We start from the raw sequence: 20,456 nt of genomic DNA on the forward strand, positions 1-20,456 counted from the left end.
ATCAGACCATGATTCTTTAAATGCCAATAAATCCTATCTTTCTGAATCTTTTCCAACAGCTTTCCCACCACAGATGTAAGGCTCAATAGTCTATAATTATCGGGACTATCCCTACTACCCTTTTTGAACAAGGGGACAACATTCGCCTCCCTCCAATACTCCGGTACAATTTCCGTGGACAATGAGGACATAATGATCTTCGCCAGAGGCTCAGCAATCTATTTCCTTGCCTTGGATGCAGAACTGGGAAGCGCAGATGGAGTTCAACACAGATAAAGAGGTTCATTTCTGCAGGTCAAATTTGAACAAAGAATATAATATTAATGGTAAGACTCTTGGCAGTGTGGACGGTCAGAGAGATCTTGGGGTCCATGTCCATGCGACACTCAAAGCTGCTGTGGAGGTTGGCAGTGTTGTTAGGAAGGGGTCTGGTGTGATGCCCTTCATCAACCGTGGGATTGAGTTCAAGAGCTGTGAGGTGATGTTGAAGCTATATTTCTCCAAACCTGTACATAAGTAATTGTACCCCAACACGGCAGGGCTATGGGGTTAGTTGGACCCCACTTGGGAGACCTGTGTTCAGTTCTGGTGGCCTCACTAAAGGAAGGATGTGGGTACTATAGAGAGTGTAGAGTAGATTTACAAGGATGTTGCTCTTGGATTGGAGAGCATGCCTTATGAGAATAGATTGAGTGAACTTAGCCTTTCCTCCTTGGAGCGACGGAGGATGAGAGGTGACCTAATATAGGTGTATAAGATGATGAGAGGCTTTGACCATGTGGATAGCCAGAGGCATTTTCCAAGGCTTGAAGTGCCTAACACGTGGGGACGTAGTTTTAGCTGCTTAGAAGTCGGTACTGAGGGAATGTCAGGGGTAAGTTTCTTACACACAGAGTGGTGGGTGCGTGGAATGCACTGCCGGCAGCGATGGTGGAGGTGGATACAACAGGATATTTTAATAGACTCTTAGATAGCGTCATGGAGGTTAGAAACACAGAGGGCTATATGATCGGGAAATCCTAGGCAGCCTCTAGAGTAGGTTACATGGTCGGTACAACATTGTGGGCTGAAGAGCCTGTAATGTGCTGTAGATTTCTGTGTTCTGTGTCAAAGACAGGCAGAGGGATTAGTTTAAATGGACAGGAGGACAGCATGAAAAGGTTGGGCCGAAAGGCCTGTGTTAGTGCCGTAAGTGACGGGTTCTGTCCCAACCATCGACTCTAATCCCCTCAACAGATGCTGCCTGACATGATAACGTTCTTGAAAAGTTGCATTCAGTTCCGCTTAGCACTCCGTACAAAGGTTGTTTTGTGCTGGAAGAGTGCAGAGGAGATTCATCATGATTGAGGGGGCTTCTGTTCATAAGTCCATAAGGCATAGGAACAGAGTTAGGCCATTCAGCCCATTGAGTCAGCCACCTTTCCATCATGACTGATCCCAGATCGCACTCAATTCCAGATATTTGACCTCCCGCCATATCCTTTGATCCCCTGACCAATCAGGAAACGATCAACTTCCACCTTGAATATACCCACACACTCGGTCTCCACCGCAGTCTGTGGCAGAGCATTCCACAGATCCAATACTCTTGGCTAATTAAAAAAATAAGCTGCTTACCTCTGTTTGAAAAGGTGGCCCCTTAACTTTGTGGCTGTGCCCCACCACAGGAAATACCTTCTCCACATCCACCTTATCCAGTCCTTTCAACATTCGGTAGGTTTCAATGAGATGCCCCGCATTTTTCTGAGTTCCAGTGAGCACAGGGTCAAAGCTGCCAAGTGCTCCTCATATTTTAACCCCTTCATTCCCTTAATCATCTTTCTGAACTTCCTCTGGACTCTGTCCAACACATCATGTCTGAGATGTGGGGCCCAACACTGTTGACAATACTGCAAGTGTGGCCTGACTAGAGTCTTATAAAGCCTCAGCATTATCTCGTTGCTGTTATATTCATGGGGCGAGATTGGACTGTGTTGATCTACAGGGGGATCTTGGAATCCGAGATCATAACTCCCAGATAGTGGTTCCATTGTCAGGCAGTTATGTTGCAGTTGTATAAATCTCTAGTTTATCCACATCTGGAGAATTGCATTTGAAGACAGGAATAATGCGGAGGTTTTGGATGGTGAGAGGGAGAGGCTTAACAGGATGCTGCCTGGATAAAGTGAGACCGGACAATCTCGGGGAATTTTCTCCGGAGTGGCAGAGGCTGAGGGAGGTCTGACAGACGTTTACAGGAATGTGAGAGGCACAGACAGAGTGGAGAGCCGGGATTTTTTCTCTAAGGAGGAAATGTCCAAGGCCAGTGGGCATGCACTTCAGGAGAAAGGGGGAACACATCCTCATTGGAACTTTTTGCAGTATTGAGGTATTTTGCGATTTAGTGTAATTTTGTCTTTTCTCTGCATAGCTGCTGTTGGGAAAAAAAAACAATTAGAAAAGACAATGATGTTAAAAACTTGACTCAGAATGTTTAAAAAAGATTTGCGTTAAGTGACCAGGTCAATTGGTTCAGAACAACACAGTGAGCAGAAGGGCCTGTTCAAGGGCAAGTACAGCAAGCAGAGCAGGTAAACTGGATAAAGTGATCCCACTCAGAGAACAGACTGTGACGTCAGTGGATATATGCCGGCATCACAGTTCTCTCATGAAAGACACCTCACTGCTTGATAAAATGAAGTTTGTGATGTTTATGACTAATGTGGTGAATTGTACTGCTAAGGCATCTCACCCTACTGAGGAAATTAAAATTGTTGTGAAAGCTGCAGAAAGGTATCTTGGTGTAACTGGTGTTCTGTGGGAAGCTGTAAATGAAGCTCTGAGTTGTGGGGGTTTCTGCATCCCAGTCTACTTGTGAAGATATGTAATGGGATTGAAATATTGAAGTGAAATGCAAGAAGCCTGATTTTACATGGTCAACACTTTCAGCAGTTTATTTCTGGTTTGTCAGATTCTTCCGATGTTATATCTGTTCAGGAAACCTGCACATTTTAAGTTTTATTCCTGTGCAGGATTATTTTGTCGTTTGGCTTGACAGGTTAGTTTGTTTTTAGTTTTCGTTGCCTGGGTTCTTATCATGCTTGAAATATGTGCTTGTTGGGTTATGCAAAACATCCCACTGTCGTGTTCTTGGTAACCCCACCTTGTTTCTGTCAATGCCTTTATTTGATTATAGAATACACGATTTAATGAAGTCTGAGAATTTGTTGGTTCAGTGTACATTAAGGAAATTATTGCCAAAGTTTAACCATTTTCCAGAGGATCAAAATATAATTTCACTGGGATTGTAGATGTTGCTGTCTTATGCGTGAATTATTGGTAACGATAAAGAAACGACCTACAAGCTATTTATCAGGATTTACAACAGAATCGCTTGTCATCAATTCGTGCTTACAGTGGGTGAGGAATTTTTTCCATGCAAAGTTGTAATTTGTTCAGATTCCCTTTCGGTTTTCAAGAGTCTTAAAACAGGTCATTCTCGCAGTAGGTCAGATTTACTGCTGGAAACTCATCAAACATTGTTTCATATTCAAAGGACTGGATTTGCGGTGTGCATTGATTTCGGGTGCATGAAGACACGGTGAGCAGTCGGGTCCTGAGGAGTCGGTAGAAGAGAGGGATCTGGGAACACAGATACATAATGACTTGAAAGTGGCGTCACAGGTAGATAGAGTCGAAATGAGAGCTTTTGGCACATTGGACTTCATAAATCAAAGTACTGACTACAGGAGATGAGATGTTATGTTGAAGTTGTATAAGACGTTGGTCAGGCCTAATCTGGAGTATTGTGTGTAGTTTTTGTTACCGGCCTGAAGGAAAATTATCAACAAAATACAAAGAGTGCAGAGAAATTTACAATACGTTTGCTGGGACTTGAGGACTTGAGCTTTAGTAAAAGGTAAGGACTTTATTGCCTTTAGTTTTGGAAAATGAAGGGGGATTTTGCAGATTTATATAACGTTATGAGTGTTGTTCACAGGGTAAATGGAGGCAGGATTTTTCCTCTGAGGTTGGGTGAGATGGGAACTGGAAGTTGCAGTTTAAGGGTGAAAGGTGAAATATTTAAGAGGAACCTGAGTGGGATCTCCTTAACTCAGAGGGTGGTGAGGATGAGGAACAGCTGCCAGTAGAAGTTATGGATTTCATTGTAGAAAAGTTTGGATCAGGGGTATTGAGTGCGATGGTCCAGCTGCGGTTATGGGACTCGGCAAAATAATAATTCGGTACGGACTAAGTGGGAAAAAGTGTTTGTTTGTTTGTAAAAGTGCTCTCTGACTCCATTTAAAGTGTCGATGAAAGGGAATTGGTGGGGGCTGTTGTCGGGAAGCAAACGATGTGCTTTCAGGATTTCCTGCTGGGGACAAAAGTAAATTGATACTGGACATCCATGGTCAAAGTGTGGCAATCAGAGCCAGGGATTGTAAAGTTGTAAAATATCTTTTTCCTCCTCTTTGGCTCAAACTCTCCCCACTTTCCTGCCCCCATTTTCACCCCTTCCCACTTTTGCCACCTCTGCTTCCCCATTTCCTCACTGTCTCTTTCTCTCCATCTCTTGTCTCCCACTCCCTCATTCTCTCTTCCTCCTCCCACCTCACCTATTTCCTTCTCTTCCACACACACTCTCTCTCCTCTCTTCATCTGTTCCCTTCCCCACTGACACACCCTTGTTCTCAGCACATTCCTCCCTACCCTACCCACTCATTCACTCACTCCCCTTCTTCTCCCCTTATAATCTCTTTCACCCTTTCTACCGAACGCTTCCCCTACCTCTCACCCTCACCCCAATTCCTCCTTTACTGCAGCTCGTTTTCCCGAGCACCCACCCGTCCCCACGTCCCCCACCCCGCACTGTGATGACGATTGACTCGCACAGTGAATTGTCTGATGTTGTGCAATTCTTCGTTGTTTGGACAGTGACAATGTTTTCTCAGAAGACGAAGGGGTGTGGTTTCCGGGAGAGGCCAGTTTGTTCCCTTTTTGTGTGCTACAGAAGAGGCGGGGGAGGGGAGTGTGGAGGAGAGAGGGAGAGACTAAATATATATAGCCTCAATCTCTTTCTCCCTGTCCTCCTCTCTTCATCCATTCTCAGCCACACTGCCCCACTGTTTCCTCCACACATTCCTCCGTAATCTTCCCCCTTTTCTGTCACCCGTTTCCCCGCCACACACCCATCCGCACATCCACCAACCCGCACTGTGATGACGGTTGACTCGCACAGTGAATTATAAATGTTGTGTAATTCTTCGTTGTTTGGAAAGCAGCAATGTTCTCTCAGAAGACGAAGGGGTGTGGTTTCCGGGAGAGGCCAGTTTGTTCCCTTTTCGTGTGCTACAGAAGAGGCGGGGGAGGGGAGTGTGGAGGAGAGAGGGAGAGACTAAATATATATAGCCTCAATCTCTTTCTCCCTGTCCTCCTCTCTTCATCCATTCTCATCCACACTGCCCCACTCTTTCCTCCACACATTCCTCCGTAATCTTCCCCCTTTTCTGTCGCCTGTTTCCTCACCACCCCCCCCACCGTCCCCACATCCCCCACCCCGCACTGTGATGACGGTTGACTTACACAGTGAATTATAGATGTTGTGTAATTCTTCATTGTTTGGAAAGCAGCAATGTTCTCTCAGAAGACGAAGGGGTGTGGTTTCCGGGAGAGGCCAGTTTGTTCCCTTTTTGTGTGCTACAGAAGAGGCGGGGGAGGGGAGTGTGGAGGAGAGAGAGAGAGAGACTAAATATATATAGCCTCAATCTCTTTCCTCCACACTCCCCTCCCCCTTTTCTGTCGCCTGTTTCCTCACCACCCCCCCCCCCCGTCCCCACATCCCCCACCCCGCACTGTGATGACGGTTGACTTACACAGTGAATTATAGATGTTGTGTAATTCTTCATTGTTTGGAAAGCAGCAATGTTCTCTCAGAAGACGAAGGGGTGTGGTTTCCGGGAGAGGCCAGTTTGTTCCCTTTTTGTGTGCTACAAAATAGGCGGGGGGGGGGGTGGGAGGGAAAGTGGAGTAGATGGGATAGCCGTGTGTTCTCAGTAGCTACGCCGTCACGACAAAGACCGAGCGCCGTCTGCGAACTGGTCTCTGACACAAACACACACAGACGCACAAAGAGACAGACAGACACATAGACGGACACATATGAACACACAGAGATTCAGACATACAGAAATACTTTAAAAATGAATGCAGTTTGCATTTTCAACGTTTTAAGATGGAGGCAGCTATTTTGTGAACTGTTTGAAATGATTCTTGCTCTGGGATAATCTGGTGTGCTTGTGGGGATGTCAGCGGGTTTGGGGGTTCACATGGACATGGGTCTGCACTTTGATTTGCAAATGTACGAAGGTTTCAGGGCATGTTGGTGAATATGGATTTTGGAGTGTCGGTGAATTTGGGGGTGCACACTGCTCTGGGCATTTGAGGGTGTACGGGGATTTGGGAGTATTTAGGGCTGTGCACAGATTTGGGTGTCTCAGCGGATTTGGGGTTGCACACGGATTTGGGGAATCCTTCGATTTAGGGGTGTAATGAATCTTAAGGCCTTATCAGTTATAGAAACTTCAAGAACAAATGCACTTTGAAATTTCAACTTTGTTCTTGCCATTAGGTTTGAGGTGGAGGCAGCTGTTTTGAGAAGTGTTTGAAATCATTCTTGCTCTATGATCATCTAATGTGCATGTGGGAAGTCAGCGATTTTCGGGTGCGCACAGATATGTGTATGTGCGTGGATTTCGGGGTGCCGGCAGGTTTGGGATCAGCATGGATTTGTCGATGCACACTGATTGGGGGGGGGGGACGGACCCTGAGTTGGGGTTTGCGGAAGTGCACAGATGTGGCAGTGCACACAGATTTGCAGATATGGGAATCCCGTTGGATTTTGATGTGTTTTGAATCTCGAGGTTGTTTCATTGGCATATTGTTTAATAATAAATGCAACCTTAACTTCGACCTCTGTTCTTGCCATTTTTTTTCAAGTTGGAGGCAGATATTTTGAGAACCGGTTGAAATGAATGATTCTTGCTCTGGGTGCATCTAATGTGCATGTGGGAGAGTCTGTTAATTTGGAGCTGTGAAGAGTCTCAAAGCAGATTTACAGTGGCAGCATATTCAATTGATCAGTCACCTTTGTTCGGACAGACCACATATGGTCTAAATATTAACTCATTAATGTAATCACAATCTCTCACCGTGGGCATTGCGCCGGTCAGACGTTATCAGGTGATGAGCCGGTGAAATATCCGGTCACCTCGGGGCTTCAGTTCATTAATAAAGCCGCGTCCTGAGCACACGGCAGAGGCGGCCGCAGTGTCTCCGGTCCGGGCTCCAGCTCCTCACATTCACCGCCTCATCTCCCAGGTGTTTCCAAGGTGAGGACATGTTCGGCACAGCAACCTCCTGTTTTGTGCCGGAGGTTTCTATGTTTATTCCCGGGCGGATTGTCCCACCGACCGGCAGTTGCGGGAGGATACGAGTGTGTGTGTGTGGGACGCGGCAGAACACCAGCCTGGAAACTCGGTATCTCATTGGATCTGTCAAATGGCAGTCACAGAATTACTCGTGAATACCGCTCGACCATTGGTCTGCAGATATGCCCATCAATTCCCGTTCCCGCCCACCGAACTCGCAGCCCGACGTTGCCAGAAAGTGGCGGAGATCTAGTCGACACGTACAAACAAGATGGAGGAACTCAGCAAGTCGGGAAGCAACATTTCAGTGCGAGACCCTTCGTCAGGACCACTTTGATGACGACGGTCTAGCCGGATGCTGGTTGGCTAATCCATTGTCAATCACCAGTCTCCGCCTTCTCTTTGAATAATTGGCTGACGTGGAGAACGAGGGCGGGGTTTGTATAAACAACGGCGGACACTCCAATTTAAAGCTGCATTCCGGACACGAACTGGACTGGAGTGTGGTGTAGAGAATTGGGACAGAAAACCCTCACTGCTTCCTTTTTCAAATGAAACCTAAGTTACCCCCCGAAAAGTCCTATAGATTGTACGTAACAAAACACGATAGAGTGAGTTAAATTAAAATTATTGACATTTTTAAAATGAGATCTACATACCCAGAATGATGCTTCCCAACACGAACAAAGGCATACAGTAATTAAGCATAGTGTGTCAAATTCTAAGGCGTGTCAATGTAATTCCTTACCTTCTTGTGTCATCCACAAACTTCCATAAACAAGTATGTATTCTGTAAAGGTGTCTCCATTGATGCCCTTTATCCCACCAATCTTGATTTAATTATTAATCCAACAACCCCTCAATTTCTGATGTGCTATTTGGAATTTTAACAGCTTTTGTTACTGATCCGCAGTGTGCAGGGACCCATAAAAAGTGGAAATATAAACCAATACTCTGCGTCTGAAATAATGTTTGATTAGATTCCAACAGTAAATCTGTCCTACTGCAAGAACTACCTGTTTTAAGACTCATCAAAACCGAACAGGCATCTGAACAAATGGCAACTTACATGAACAAAAGCCTCAAATGATGGAAACAAATTCTACTATATATACTGATAAATGGTTGGTAAATTGTTTCTTTATCGTTACTTGTAATTCATGAACAAAAAACGGCCACACCATCATCCCGGTTAAGTTATCTTTTGATTCTTCTGCAGCAATGTTTAACATATCATAATAATTTTCCACAATATACTGCCGAACTAAGATTGTCAAGCAGAACAGTATCCTGAGCCCTCATTAAGTTGTGTAACCTAAAATAAACTAAAAGTTTGAGAAAAAGTATGTGGGGTTACCAAGAACGCGACAGTGGGACACATTGCATAATCCAACAAACCCATATTCCCAGCGTGATTAGAACAAGCTGTGTGAACTGACAGCCAGAATCTCTCACCTGCGGGAAACAAAATAAAGTAACGTTTTGTGCTTTGTGGATCCCTGGTTGATGGAGGAGACACCGGACCACGCCATCGAACCCTTTGGGTTCTCCCTGTTCCCTGTGGACATCGAGAATGTTGTTCTCCAGAAATCGGTCAATCTTGTTTCTTTATCGTTACCTGTAATCTGGGCACAAAAACAGCCACACCAACAGTCCAGTTAAATTATATTTTGATCCTTCTGTAAAATGGTTAACATATCACAATAAATTTCCTTAATATACCAATGAACTAACAGATTCTCAGGCATAACAAAATCCTGAGACTTTATTAAATCGGGTGCCCCAAAATCAATAAAGGCATTAAAAAACAAACAAGTTGGGGTTACCGGGAATGCCACAGTGGAACATATTGCATAATTCAACGAACCCACATTCCCAGTGTAAGAAGAACCCAAGCACACAAAACTATAACACTCTTCTTGTGATGTTCCCAACTGTCCTCCGACACACCTCCAACAGGATGATCATTTATTTGCTCCTTCAAATTAATCCAGTACATTGACATTAAAGTCAATCTCCGCAAAATCAATCAGTAAACCTGAAACAGGAGACGGCCTTACTGCACCACAACAGAATCTTAAAGCCTGTGCTTGTATCACAGCCAAACATTTGAAAGTTGGAGATGAAGCTGATCCATGTACCACAGAATCAAGACATGATCTAATGAAACAAATGTAAATGGTCAGCAGAGATTTTCATGTCGCACCCGAAGAATATCCACAGAGACACCGAGAATATTTATTGCTCCTTTATATTTATCAATTAGTTTACTGATACGGTGCTTCCATGTCAGCTCATTGTGCATCCACCTGCCACTTCTCACCACTGACACGTCTTCTATTAATCCTGTTTATAAAACACTCGACTTTATTTTTTTGCCACTGAGAGCTTAAGTCCCATCGATTAGCCAACTGATTAATTGCTAATGGCATCCTATATACAGTTAAATTGACATTTCTAACTCCAATCCATAAAACTCCATCATCTAAGTAGTGATTTCCCCACCCCTGTACCTATCTTAGAGAAAATAGTATTAATTATAATAAGAAATAAGAAATACTGTCTTGCGGGATCCCAATCTCTATCTCAGAAACCCGTGTATAACTTGCCCACCGGCACCTGCACAAGGCGTCGAAATGAAAAAAAAGCTCATAAAACTTTACAGACTTTAACTATGATTAAAAGGCCTGTGTAAGAGCTAAGAAACCGGCATATAAGTAGTGAAACAGGGATTTCAGCTCATTATTATATCCCAGTTATCTGCCTTCTCCAATTCAGCGTTTGGTCTATTGCCTTCTCTGCTTTGGTGATTCAAATGTTCAAAGAGATGGTTTTTACATACCTGCCTGCAACATGTCCTCCGTCATTATGTTCCTGATGGTAACCTTATGAGGCAATTATTCCTCAGATCCCCTCTAAACCTCACACTCTTCTTAAAACTCTCCTTGTTATTCAGGCCTCTGTCTGGAATCACAGAGTACCAATGAACAGAAAGTGTGGTTCCTTCCAGATGGTCCATGCCCACTTGAATTCGCTCCATTTGCCTGCGTCTAGCCCATAACCCTGCGATCAGGTACTATCCATTAGCCTGTAAAGATATCCTTTAAACCCTCTAGCTGAACTCAACCATACCACTTTCTATAGTCGCTCCTTCCACATCCCCATCATTGTCTGTGGATAAAATGACCCTTTTAGTCTTTCTTCTCTTACGTAAAATCTATCCCCTTGAGTCCCCTTGTGCTTGAAAAGGCGGTCTACATTTATATTATCGATGCACCTCCTGTTCCTTGTCTTCTTTAAGATCACCTCTCAACGTTGGATGCTCCAGGAGAACATTGTTCCCACCAATGCGGTCTCTCCTTTTACCTCAGCCCACCCCATACATTCTGATGAATCTCCAGAGCAATTAAACATGACACCAGAAGTTTACACTTTTCAAGCTTTTCAAACAATTCATGTTTTAAGAAGTCCTTCCAAGAGTTCTGTTCAGTACTTTCCTAATATCGACAGGTATCCCACTGGATGCCTTCATTCTATTTACCTGTCTCAACACCTTTAGGTACCGTTGTACCTCTGCGTCAATGCTACGCCTTCTGCAAGAAATTCAGAAGGCGCAGGATAGATACAACCCGAAGAAGAAGTATTTTAAAGGGAGGATGAGGCAAAACAAAAGAAGGGGCATAGAATATAGCAACTATTTGTAGAAAGCTCGAGGAATGGAAAGCTTTTATAACTCGACAGTATCGACGTTCAGAAGTTCAAAGTACACTTATTATCAATGTATATATACTGCATACAACCTTGAGACTCGTCTCCATACCGGCAGCCACAAAACAAAGAAATCACATAGAACTTATTAAAGAAAGAAGACCGTCAAACACCCGATGTGCAGAAAAAAGAAACAGATCTTGTAGACAACAAAAGTCAGCACATAACATATTGAACTGAAGTTCTCGATAGTGAGTTAAAAGCCACCGAACCAGGCATCACTGTAGCCGATTCAGGAGCCCGTTTATTGCAGACCAGCGCAGAGACAAGTAAACCCCGCAGTGCTGTGATCTGAACTTACCTGTCCTGTCCTCCAGCCCCCACACCCTGACATTTTCAGTCTGCCCTCGTACTTCAACCTCCTGAATCCCAGGTCATTCCACGCCTCTGGTTCTGGCCCTGCCGCGTCATGACGCTCTCCCCCATCTCAATGCGGAATGCAAAGAAAACAGAGCAGTGAGAACAGAGACGATGATATAATATCAGGGTAATCTAGGCAGTAACATGAAAGAGGAAACCAGAAATCCCTTTTTTCAGATATTCCTCACAAAACGTACAAGAGAGGTAAAGTGGATACCAGACAACTGTAAAATGATGCTGGAGAGGGAGCAAAGCTGAACAAAAAATAGCAGATCAAGTCAATGTTATTTTGCGTTAGTCTTCAACATGGAAGACAGCAGCAGAACACATGAACACCGGAATATCAGACAATAGAGATGTGTGATTATTTCTCCCTCCCTCCTTTCTTAAAAAGTGGGATAACATTAGCCATTCTCCAATGCTCAGGAACTGATCCTGAATCTAAGGAACATTGGAAAATGATTACAAATGCATCCGCAATTTCCAGGGCCACCTCCTTTAGTACCCTAGGATGCAGACCATCTGGACCTGGGGATTTGTCAGCCTTCAGTCCCATCAGTCTACTCATCACCGTTACCTTCCTAATGTCAATCTGTTTCATTTCCTCAGTTACTCTATGTCCTTGGCCCATCCATACATCTGGGAGATTGCTTGTGTCTTCCTTAGTGAAGACAGATCTAAAGTACTTATTAAATTCATCTACTATTTCTCTGTTTCCCATAACAATTTCACCCAATTCATTCTTCAAGGGCCCAACATTGTTCATAACTATCTTCTTTCTCTTCACATACCTAAAAAAGCTTTTGCTATCCTCCTTTATATTCATGGCTAGCTTGTGTTCGTACCTCATTTTTTCTCCCCGTATTGCCTTTTTAGTTAAGTTCTGTTGTTCATTAAAAAGGTCCCAATCATCTGTCCTCCCACTCACCTTAGCTCTGTCATACTTCCTTTTTTAATGCTATGCAATCTCTGACGTCCATTGTCAAGCACTGTGGCCCCTTTCCCCCCTTTGAATCTTTCCTTCTCCGGGGGATGAACTGATTTTGCACCTTGTGCATTATTCCCAAGAATACCTGCCATTGCTGCTCCACTGTCTTTTCTGCTAGGATATCCGTGCAGTTAACTTTGGCCAGCTCCTCCCTCATGTCTCCATAGTCTTCTTTGTTCAACTGCAACACAGACACTTGCAAGCTGCCCTTATCGTTCTCAAATTAAAAACTTATATTATGGTCACTACCTCCTCATGGCTCCTTTACTTCAAGATCGCTTCTCAAATCCTGTTCATTACATAACACTAAATCCAGAATAGCCTTGTCCCTGGTCGGCTCTCGTACAAGCTGTTCCAAGAATGCATCCTATAGGCACTGTACAAACTCCCTATCCTGGGGTTCAGCACCAACCTGATTCTACCAGTTCACCTGCATCTTGAAATCCCCCATAACTACTGCGACATTACCTTTGCCACATGCCAATGTTAACTCCCTATTCAACTTGCACCCAATATCCATGCTACTGTTTGGTGGACTGTAGACAACACCCATTAGGGTCCTTTTGCCCTTACTTTTCCTCAGTTCTATCCACACAGTCTCCACTTCTCCTCATTCTATGTCCCCCCTTGCAAAGGACTGAATCTCATTCCTCACCAACAGGGCCACCCCACCCCCTCCGCCCACATTTCTGTCCCTACGACAGCACGTATACCCTTGTACATTCATTTCCCAGGTCTGATCTCCCTGCAGTCATGTCTCCGTTATTCCAACAACATCATAGTTACCCATTCGCACCTGGGCTTCAAGCTCATCCGCCTTATTTCTGACACTTTATGCATTCAGATATAGAATTTTTACCCCATTTCTCCTCTCTCAGTTTGAATCGCTGCCTATTGTGTTTAACCCAGCTCCCCGAACTCCCATCGGGCTATACGCCCCTAGAATTTTGTTGTCCTTCCTAAATTTACTTATTCTTTCTGCACATTTAACTCCATGTTCCGTTAGACCATCCCTCTGTACATGTGTCCTCCTTAACACTTATTCCGCCTCACCTTTCTCTACTATTCACTTAATATTCCGGAACCGTGTAGTCCCCACCTGTCCTTTATTCTTCATCTCGCTATCCTGTCTCACATTCTGGATCCCCGCCACCTGCAAATTTAGTTTAACCCCCCCCCCCCCCAAGAAGCACTAGCAAACTTCCCTGCAAGAATGTTAGTACCGCTCCAGTTCAGGTGTAAACCTTCCCTTCGGAACTGATCCCGCCTTCCCTGGAACAAAGCCCAATTATCATAAAAACCTGAAGCCCTCCCTCCTGCACCATCCTTTCAGTAACGTATTCATCTGTATAATCCTTCTGTTCCTTGCCTCACTCGCACGTGGCACAGGTAGCAATCCTGAGATTGTTACCCTGGAGGCCATGCTCTTCAGCTTCGCACCTAACTCCCGGAACTCCCTACGCAGTTGTATTAGTTATATTAATCATTGTTACTTCAATAATAAATGCAGTTTGGAATGAAATTACTTCTTGCTGTTAACTCAAGCGGACGCAGCCGTTCTGTGAACTATTTGAAATGATACTTGCTCTGGGATAATCCAATGTGCATGTGGGGGTGTCTGCTGAGTTGGAGCCGTACCGATTCTCAAGATTGTCTCATTTGTTCATATATTGATCATGAAATTAATTTGAATTTTTACCTCTGCTTTTTTTTAATGGTTCAGGCAGCCATTTTGTGAAGTGTTTGAAATCAGAGTTCCAGAGCATGCGCAGTTTGCGGACACAGATGCGAAGGGACCGAAACAAGGTTATAAAGTGATCTCGAAGTCTACGGACAAATGTTCATTCAGGCAGGGTCAGGCGGAGACAATGGGTTACCCACACATAGCGTCAGAAGCACAGTAACACATAACCACACAAAGTGTGGTGATCAGAGCCAGGGATTTTAATGTTGTTGAGGAGCAAACAGACACGGACACCCACATTCACACAGGTAGATAGACACACACACACACACACACACACACACACACACACACACACACACACACACACACACACGCACGCACGCACGCACGCACACACACACACACACACACACACACACACACACTCACACACACACACTCACACACAACTACACTGTCTTCACCGTCCAGAGAACATGGAAAAGAAACATAGAAAACCCTAGAGCACAATACAGGCACTTCGGACCACAAAGCTGTGCCGAACATGTCCTTATCAAAGAAACTACCTAGGGATACACATAGTCCTCTATTCTTCTAAGCTCTATGACGCAAGCAGAACAATTTTATGAGACCCTATCGTTTCCGCCTCCACCACCGTCGCCGGTAACCTATTCCACTCTCTCACCACTCTCTGCGTAAAACAACCTATCTAAATATTAAATCTTTAATTTAATCACATTCTGTCACCGCGGGGATTTCACGTGTCTGACGTAAATGGTTTGTAAATAATTACAACATGTTTATTTCTAAATCTGTCGAAATCTGTCCCTGTGGAGTCGCTAAATGGTTTTAAAAACCCCAGGCAAGTGCTGCCTCGACATGTCATTCCGAGAGATCACCTGTGGCACAGACGGATTACTGGGCAGATACAATGTCCTCAATTGTCCATAGGTACCTGAGTGTGCAGAAAATACTGTTCGTGTTGATTGCCGTCATTGGAGTTCCTGGTGAGTGAGCAGAGCAATTCATGTTCGGTATCTCTGAGTGTTTACTGGTGTGATGCTGTTTCTGATCATTTAACAAGCTTTTAACGATGATCATTGAGTACACCTCCGTCAGAGGTGTCTATCCTGTCAGTTCAACATTTTGATATTTTATATTTAACGACAAGCGGAACTAAACCGCTGCCTCTCCTCTCATTCACGGTACCGACTCGAACGTTGTTCCTGCCTTTAACGGGACGTTGTACAGAGTTTCTCCAGTGCTGGGGACAAGCAGCTCTCCGGGAGGGTGTGACGGGGAGGATATCAGTGGAGCCTTTTCCAGAGCAGTCCCATTGCTGGGTCCAGGCAGCTCCATAGAAAGGTGTGACAGGGTGGGTTTAAATGGAATTTTTCCCAGTGCTGGGGGCAGCACCTTCCAGGGAAGTTGTACCTCGGAGGGTTTTACATGGTGCAGTTCCCAGTTCCTGAGTTATTGATCAGAGAGAACCCCTGGTCATGTGTTTTACGTCTCGTTACGAAGTCTGTCATAGTCCGATCCTACTGTCTGTTGGTCAGTGATTGGGTCTGATCACCTGAACCAGTGTTCACGGATCTGCTAACGTGTGATATCGAACTGAACTGTGCTGTAAAATTAATCCATTAACTCAGCCTCAGGTTACTAGCTTGTTTCTGCTTTCCCTCTGAGACCCGTCGGGAATCGGGGCCCCGCTTAGTCCAGACGAAGAATCTCGGTCCGAATACAGCGTCTTAACTCCACATTGAAGAGGGCAAGTTAGAGACAGTGTGACCCTTGTCTGATGTTGGATTAGCAACGGTTCACAAACCCTAGCACTCCTGATCTTCAGATGAAAACCGATCCATTGTAAATTTCCGCAGAATGTGTTCAGTAATGTCCAGTGTCTGTTCTTTCTCTCTCTCGCTCCAGTGAATTTATTGGCGATTGTGATCCTGTCCCGGGGAAAGTGCGGCCTCTCCACCTGCACCACTCGCTACCTGGTGGCCATGGCAGCGGCCGATCTACTGTCCGTTTTTACCGAGATCATTTTTTTAAAATCAGTTGGTATTACCCTTCCGGTGGAGTTTTCTGGACATCACCCCTGTGTGCAGAGTTATCGCGTATTGAGGTTCACAGCCACACAATGTTCTGTCTGGTTCACCGTCACTTTCACTGTTGATCGTTTTGTCGCCATTTGCTGCCAGAAGCTGAAAACGAAATATTGCACCGGGAAAACTGCGGCTGTGGTTCTGACAACAACCGGCGTACTGACCTGTCTAAGAAACGTTCCCCGATACTTCACACGGGAACCCAAGGTGATCATCGACAATGCTGTATGATCAAGGACAATGTTTTCACTGACCCCGGGTGGGTAGTATATGATTGGCTCGATACGGTTTTAACTCCGTTCCTCCCTTTCGTTATGATCCTGCTGCTCAACGCTCTGACAGTCAGACACATTTTAGTGGGCAGTCGGGTCCGTAAGGGGCTGAAGGGTCAGAGCAAGGGGGAGAACCGCAGTGACCCGGAGATGGAGAACAGGAGGAGGTCTGTGGTTTTACTCTTCACCCTCTCCGGCAGCTTCATCCTCCTGTGGATGACTCTGGTTGTAAATTTCATGTATTATTATGTCTCAGGAAAAGGATACAATTTCAATGACTCTGAATGGATCTTTACCTACGCCGGTGTTTTGCTGAGGAATTTCAGCTGCTGCACGAACACATTTATTTACGCGGTAACTCAGTCAAAATTTAGGGCACAGGTGATCAGCGCGTTGAAATATCCGGTCACCTCGGTGCTTCAGTTCCTCAATAAAGCGGCGTCCTGATTACAAGCCGGAGGCGGCCGCAGTGTTTCCAGTCCGCGTCCAGCCCCTCACGTTCACCACCTGATTTCCCAGATGTTATTCCCAGGCCGATTATCCCATCGTCCGGCAGCTATGGGATATCAGCATAGTTTGTGTATGGGGTGGGGCAAAGCACCCTCCGGGAGGGTCAGTATCTCATTGGATCGGGAAGATGTCAATCGAAGAACTGCTCCGGAAGGTACAAACCCATTGGTCAGTGGATATTTGGATCTATTTCCATTCCCTTGGACCATCCTCGCAGTCCGACGTTCCACCATGTCGGCTGCGTATAGTACGATGCTATAGGCTATTCCAATATTATCACAGCAGTCTCCGCAGTCCCTTGAACGATTGGCTAACGTGAAGGAATAGGGCGGGATTTGGACAAACGACGGTCGACATTCCCACTTCAAGGCGCTGATGCCGCCACCATCTGGACTGGAGTGTGGTGCGGAGAATTGGGAAATAAAACCCTGGCCGCTTCTATTGTTTTTCCGTTCGAAACGTAATTTACCCAGAGATCGTACGGAATGAAACACAATATTATGAACTAAATTAAAGTCACTCCCATTACGTCAGAGAGCTTTTAAATAAAGTCTAACAACCCCCGAGGATTGTAATGAAGCCTCCATCTGATTTCTTTCTTTCTGATACGCTTCTCACTGAATTAAAATGTGTTCAACTGTTTCATAATGACAAAACGTACACGGCCCAGAGTGATGTTTACCAACACGACATGAGGTATAGTATTGCTAATTGGAAAACTATTCTTGTTTTCTTCCCTTCTCCCATAAATCCAACACTTTTATGTGTTCTGTAATGGTATTTCCCATTAGACACAGTTGTATCTCCCCTTGTGACCATTATCCCACCAGTCTTTCCATAGGCCCACAATTATTAACACTAAAGCCCATAGGTTCCTAGGTTCCCAGATTTCCTAGGTGGAAGCTCTTTATCGACAGTTGACAGTTGAATAGTTCAACAACCTTTATACCAAAAACAGTCAACCCGTTCATTCCCCTCCGCCCCTCTATGTGCAGAGAGCCTTAGGAATTCGACATATAAACCAATACTTTGAATAGGAAATAATGATGAGTTATTTGATGAGTTTCTAACAATAATTCTCATCTATTACTGAAGTAACCTGTTTTAAGACTCATCAAACCGAAAAGGAATCTGAACGAATTACAAATTTATCTCGGGAAATTTCCTTCACCCATTCTAAGCAGAAAACAGATGGCAACCAATTTTGCCGTATGTTCTGATAAATGGTCGGTAAGTCATTTCTCTATCCTTACCTTTAATTCAGTCAGAGAAAAAGGCTCCACCATCATTCCCAGTTAAATTATCTTTCGATCCGTCTGCAAAAAATGGTTAAAATGATTAACCTGTTTAATGATGATGGTTCACATATCATAATAATTTTCCTGAATATACTGTTGAGCTAACAGAATCTCAACATGACAGCATCCTTAAACATTATTAAACTGTTCAGCCCAAAATCAGCTGAAGTCATTAGTAAAACAGGGTGGGGTTACCGAGAACGCGACAGGGGGACAGATTGCATGAACCAACAAACCCATATTTCGAGCGTGATAAGAGCTCAGCCACCCAAAACCAAAAACACTCTCCGTGACGTCACCACAGTCCACCAACATGCCTTTAACAGGATTATCTTTTCCTTGCCCCATCAAATTAATCCATGTTAACATCAAGTTCAGCGGCCGCAGTTGTCAAGGTGATTGTACAATTTCAAGCAGTGAGGCCTGATAGGACACGAATCTACTGCACCACAACACCATTTCAAAGCCCGTGTTCTCAATCACACAGAAGCATTTTAAAGTAGAAGATGAAGCTGATCCATAATCAAGAAGAGATCCAATTAAACAAATATAAATGATCAAAAAAGATGTTCCTGTAGCACCCCAAGAATACAAACATAGATACCGGAGAATATTTAATGCTCCTTTACATTTATCAATTATTTTACTAATATGGTGCCTCCGTGTCTCAGCACAGACTCGTATCCGAGAGTTTGATCATGTAATTTCAGATCAATGGCAGGTCCATCAGTCCTGTTTGTAAAACACATAACTTGTGTTTAGCTACTGAAAGCTATTTGCCTATTGTGTAAATATACTAATTGCTAAATGCAGCCTCCGTACAATTAAATTCAAATTTCTACCTCTAATCCAGAAAGCTCCTTCAACTGTACATAGTAATTTAACAATACACTCTCAGCGAAAATAACATTAATCAAAATATTACATAATAAAGTGTTGCAAATACTGCCTTTTGGGATGCCATTCTCGATCCCGTAGAAACTAGAATGTATCTTTCCTACCTTTACTTGCAGAGACCGTCCAAATTAAAATAAACTCAGAAATGATACAATCTCCACTCCTGATGTCAATAATTTAAGCAAAAGTCCTTCCTTCTGTAAACACCATCTGCCTTTTCAATATTAAAAACACCGCTATTACAACTTTATTTAACAGCACTTCAACAGTCTCAGTATCGTCTTCCAAACATAAAACTCTACTTAATGTTATTCTACCCATCCTGAACCCACTCTGATAAAACGATACATCACCTCCCTCTTCCAAAATATAATGCGAGATTAACAAACGTTACATAGGTTTATGTAAATAAGATATTAACAAGATAGGTCCATAACTAGAAGGATCGGGAGGGGGAGCTATACCGTTTTATGTGCTTAAAATTAAACACCTTAATGCCCCTACACATTGAATGAATTAATTCTACTGCAGATCCCACATACGTTCCATTCACATTCGAAAGAGGGACCTGTGCTGTCGGAGGGGGGAATCAGTGTTTCATCACCCTCCGTCTCTATCCAGTCTCTTTCCGATACGAGTCTTCCAGTCCAGGAAACAAAAGTCGTTAATCCTTACTGCTCCTTTCCAGGTTAATCACGTCCTTCCTGTGGCGCCGACCCGAGATGCACACACTACTCCGGCCATGATTTCACCAGCATGGGACAGTACCGCAGGGGAACAAGCCGTTCCGCTCACTGCGCTGTTCTGATCCAATTGTACGAGCATTTCATGTTTTACTAATGTTGCAACACACATCTCCTTGAACCATTCTGAGACAGGTTTAAAATTGCATAAGTGAATTGTTCTACAGTAGCAGTGTCGGGAAAAAGTAGAAACATAGACGGAATTACAAACTAAATAAATAGTACATAGACAAGGACTAATGAGGTCGTGTTCCTCTGTTCACCTTAAATGCTCGCCCTCTAGTGTTAGACATTTGCTCCTCAGGCTGTCTACGCTGTTTGTGCCTCTCATATTCCTATAAACCTCGGCCCGCCTCCCTCAGCCTTTACCAAGGTTTCTGCATGTTGCAATGATAAATGGAGAGGCAGATAGTTTAGAG

The 20,456-nt window shown here is 44.2% G+C and overlaps 1 protein-coding gene and 1 long non-coding RNA gene across 2 annotated transcripts; one reads left to right on the top strand and one right to left on the bottom strand.

Annotated features, from left to right (window-relative positions):
- Window positions 1–188: 188 nt before the first annotated feature.
- Window positions 189–17,668, top strand: LOC132385875 (probable G-protein coupled receptor 139). The gene is made up of 4 exons (XM_059958116.1): window positions 189–326; window positions 14,246–14,328; window positions 15,072–15,216; window positions 16,139–17,668. The coding sequence occupies exons 1-4, from the start codon at window positions 236–238 to the stop codon at window positions 16,546–16,548; spliced, it is 729 nt and encodes a 242-aa protein (XP_059814099.1). The 5' UTR covers window positions 189–235; the 3' UTR covers window positions 16,549–17,668.
- Window positions 4,670–10,631, bottom strand: LOC132385878 (uncharacterized). Its single transcript, XR_009509326.1, has 3 exons — window positions 7,188–10,631; window positions 5,853–5,966; window positions 4,670–5,676 (listed from the first exon to the last, which is right to left on the bottom strand). It is a non-coding gene; the product is annotated as an uncharacterized LOC132385878 (long non-coding RNA).
- Window positions 17,669–20,456: the final 2,788 nt, after the last annotated feature.

This window comes from Hypanus sabinus (assembly GCF_030144855.1).
Source record: "Hypanus sabinus isolate sHypSab1 chromosome X2 unlocalized genomic scaffold, sHypSab1.hap1 SUPER_X2_unloc_31, whole genome shotgun sequence".
NCBI lineage: Eukaryota > Metazoa > Chordata > Chondrichthyes > Myliobatiformes > Dasyatidae > Hypanus > Hypanus sabinus.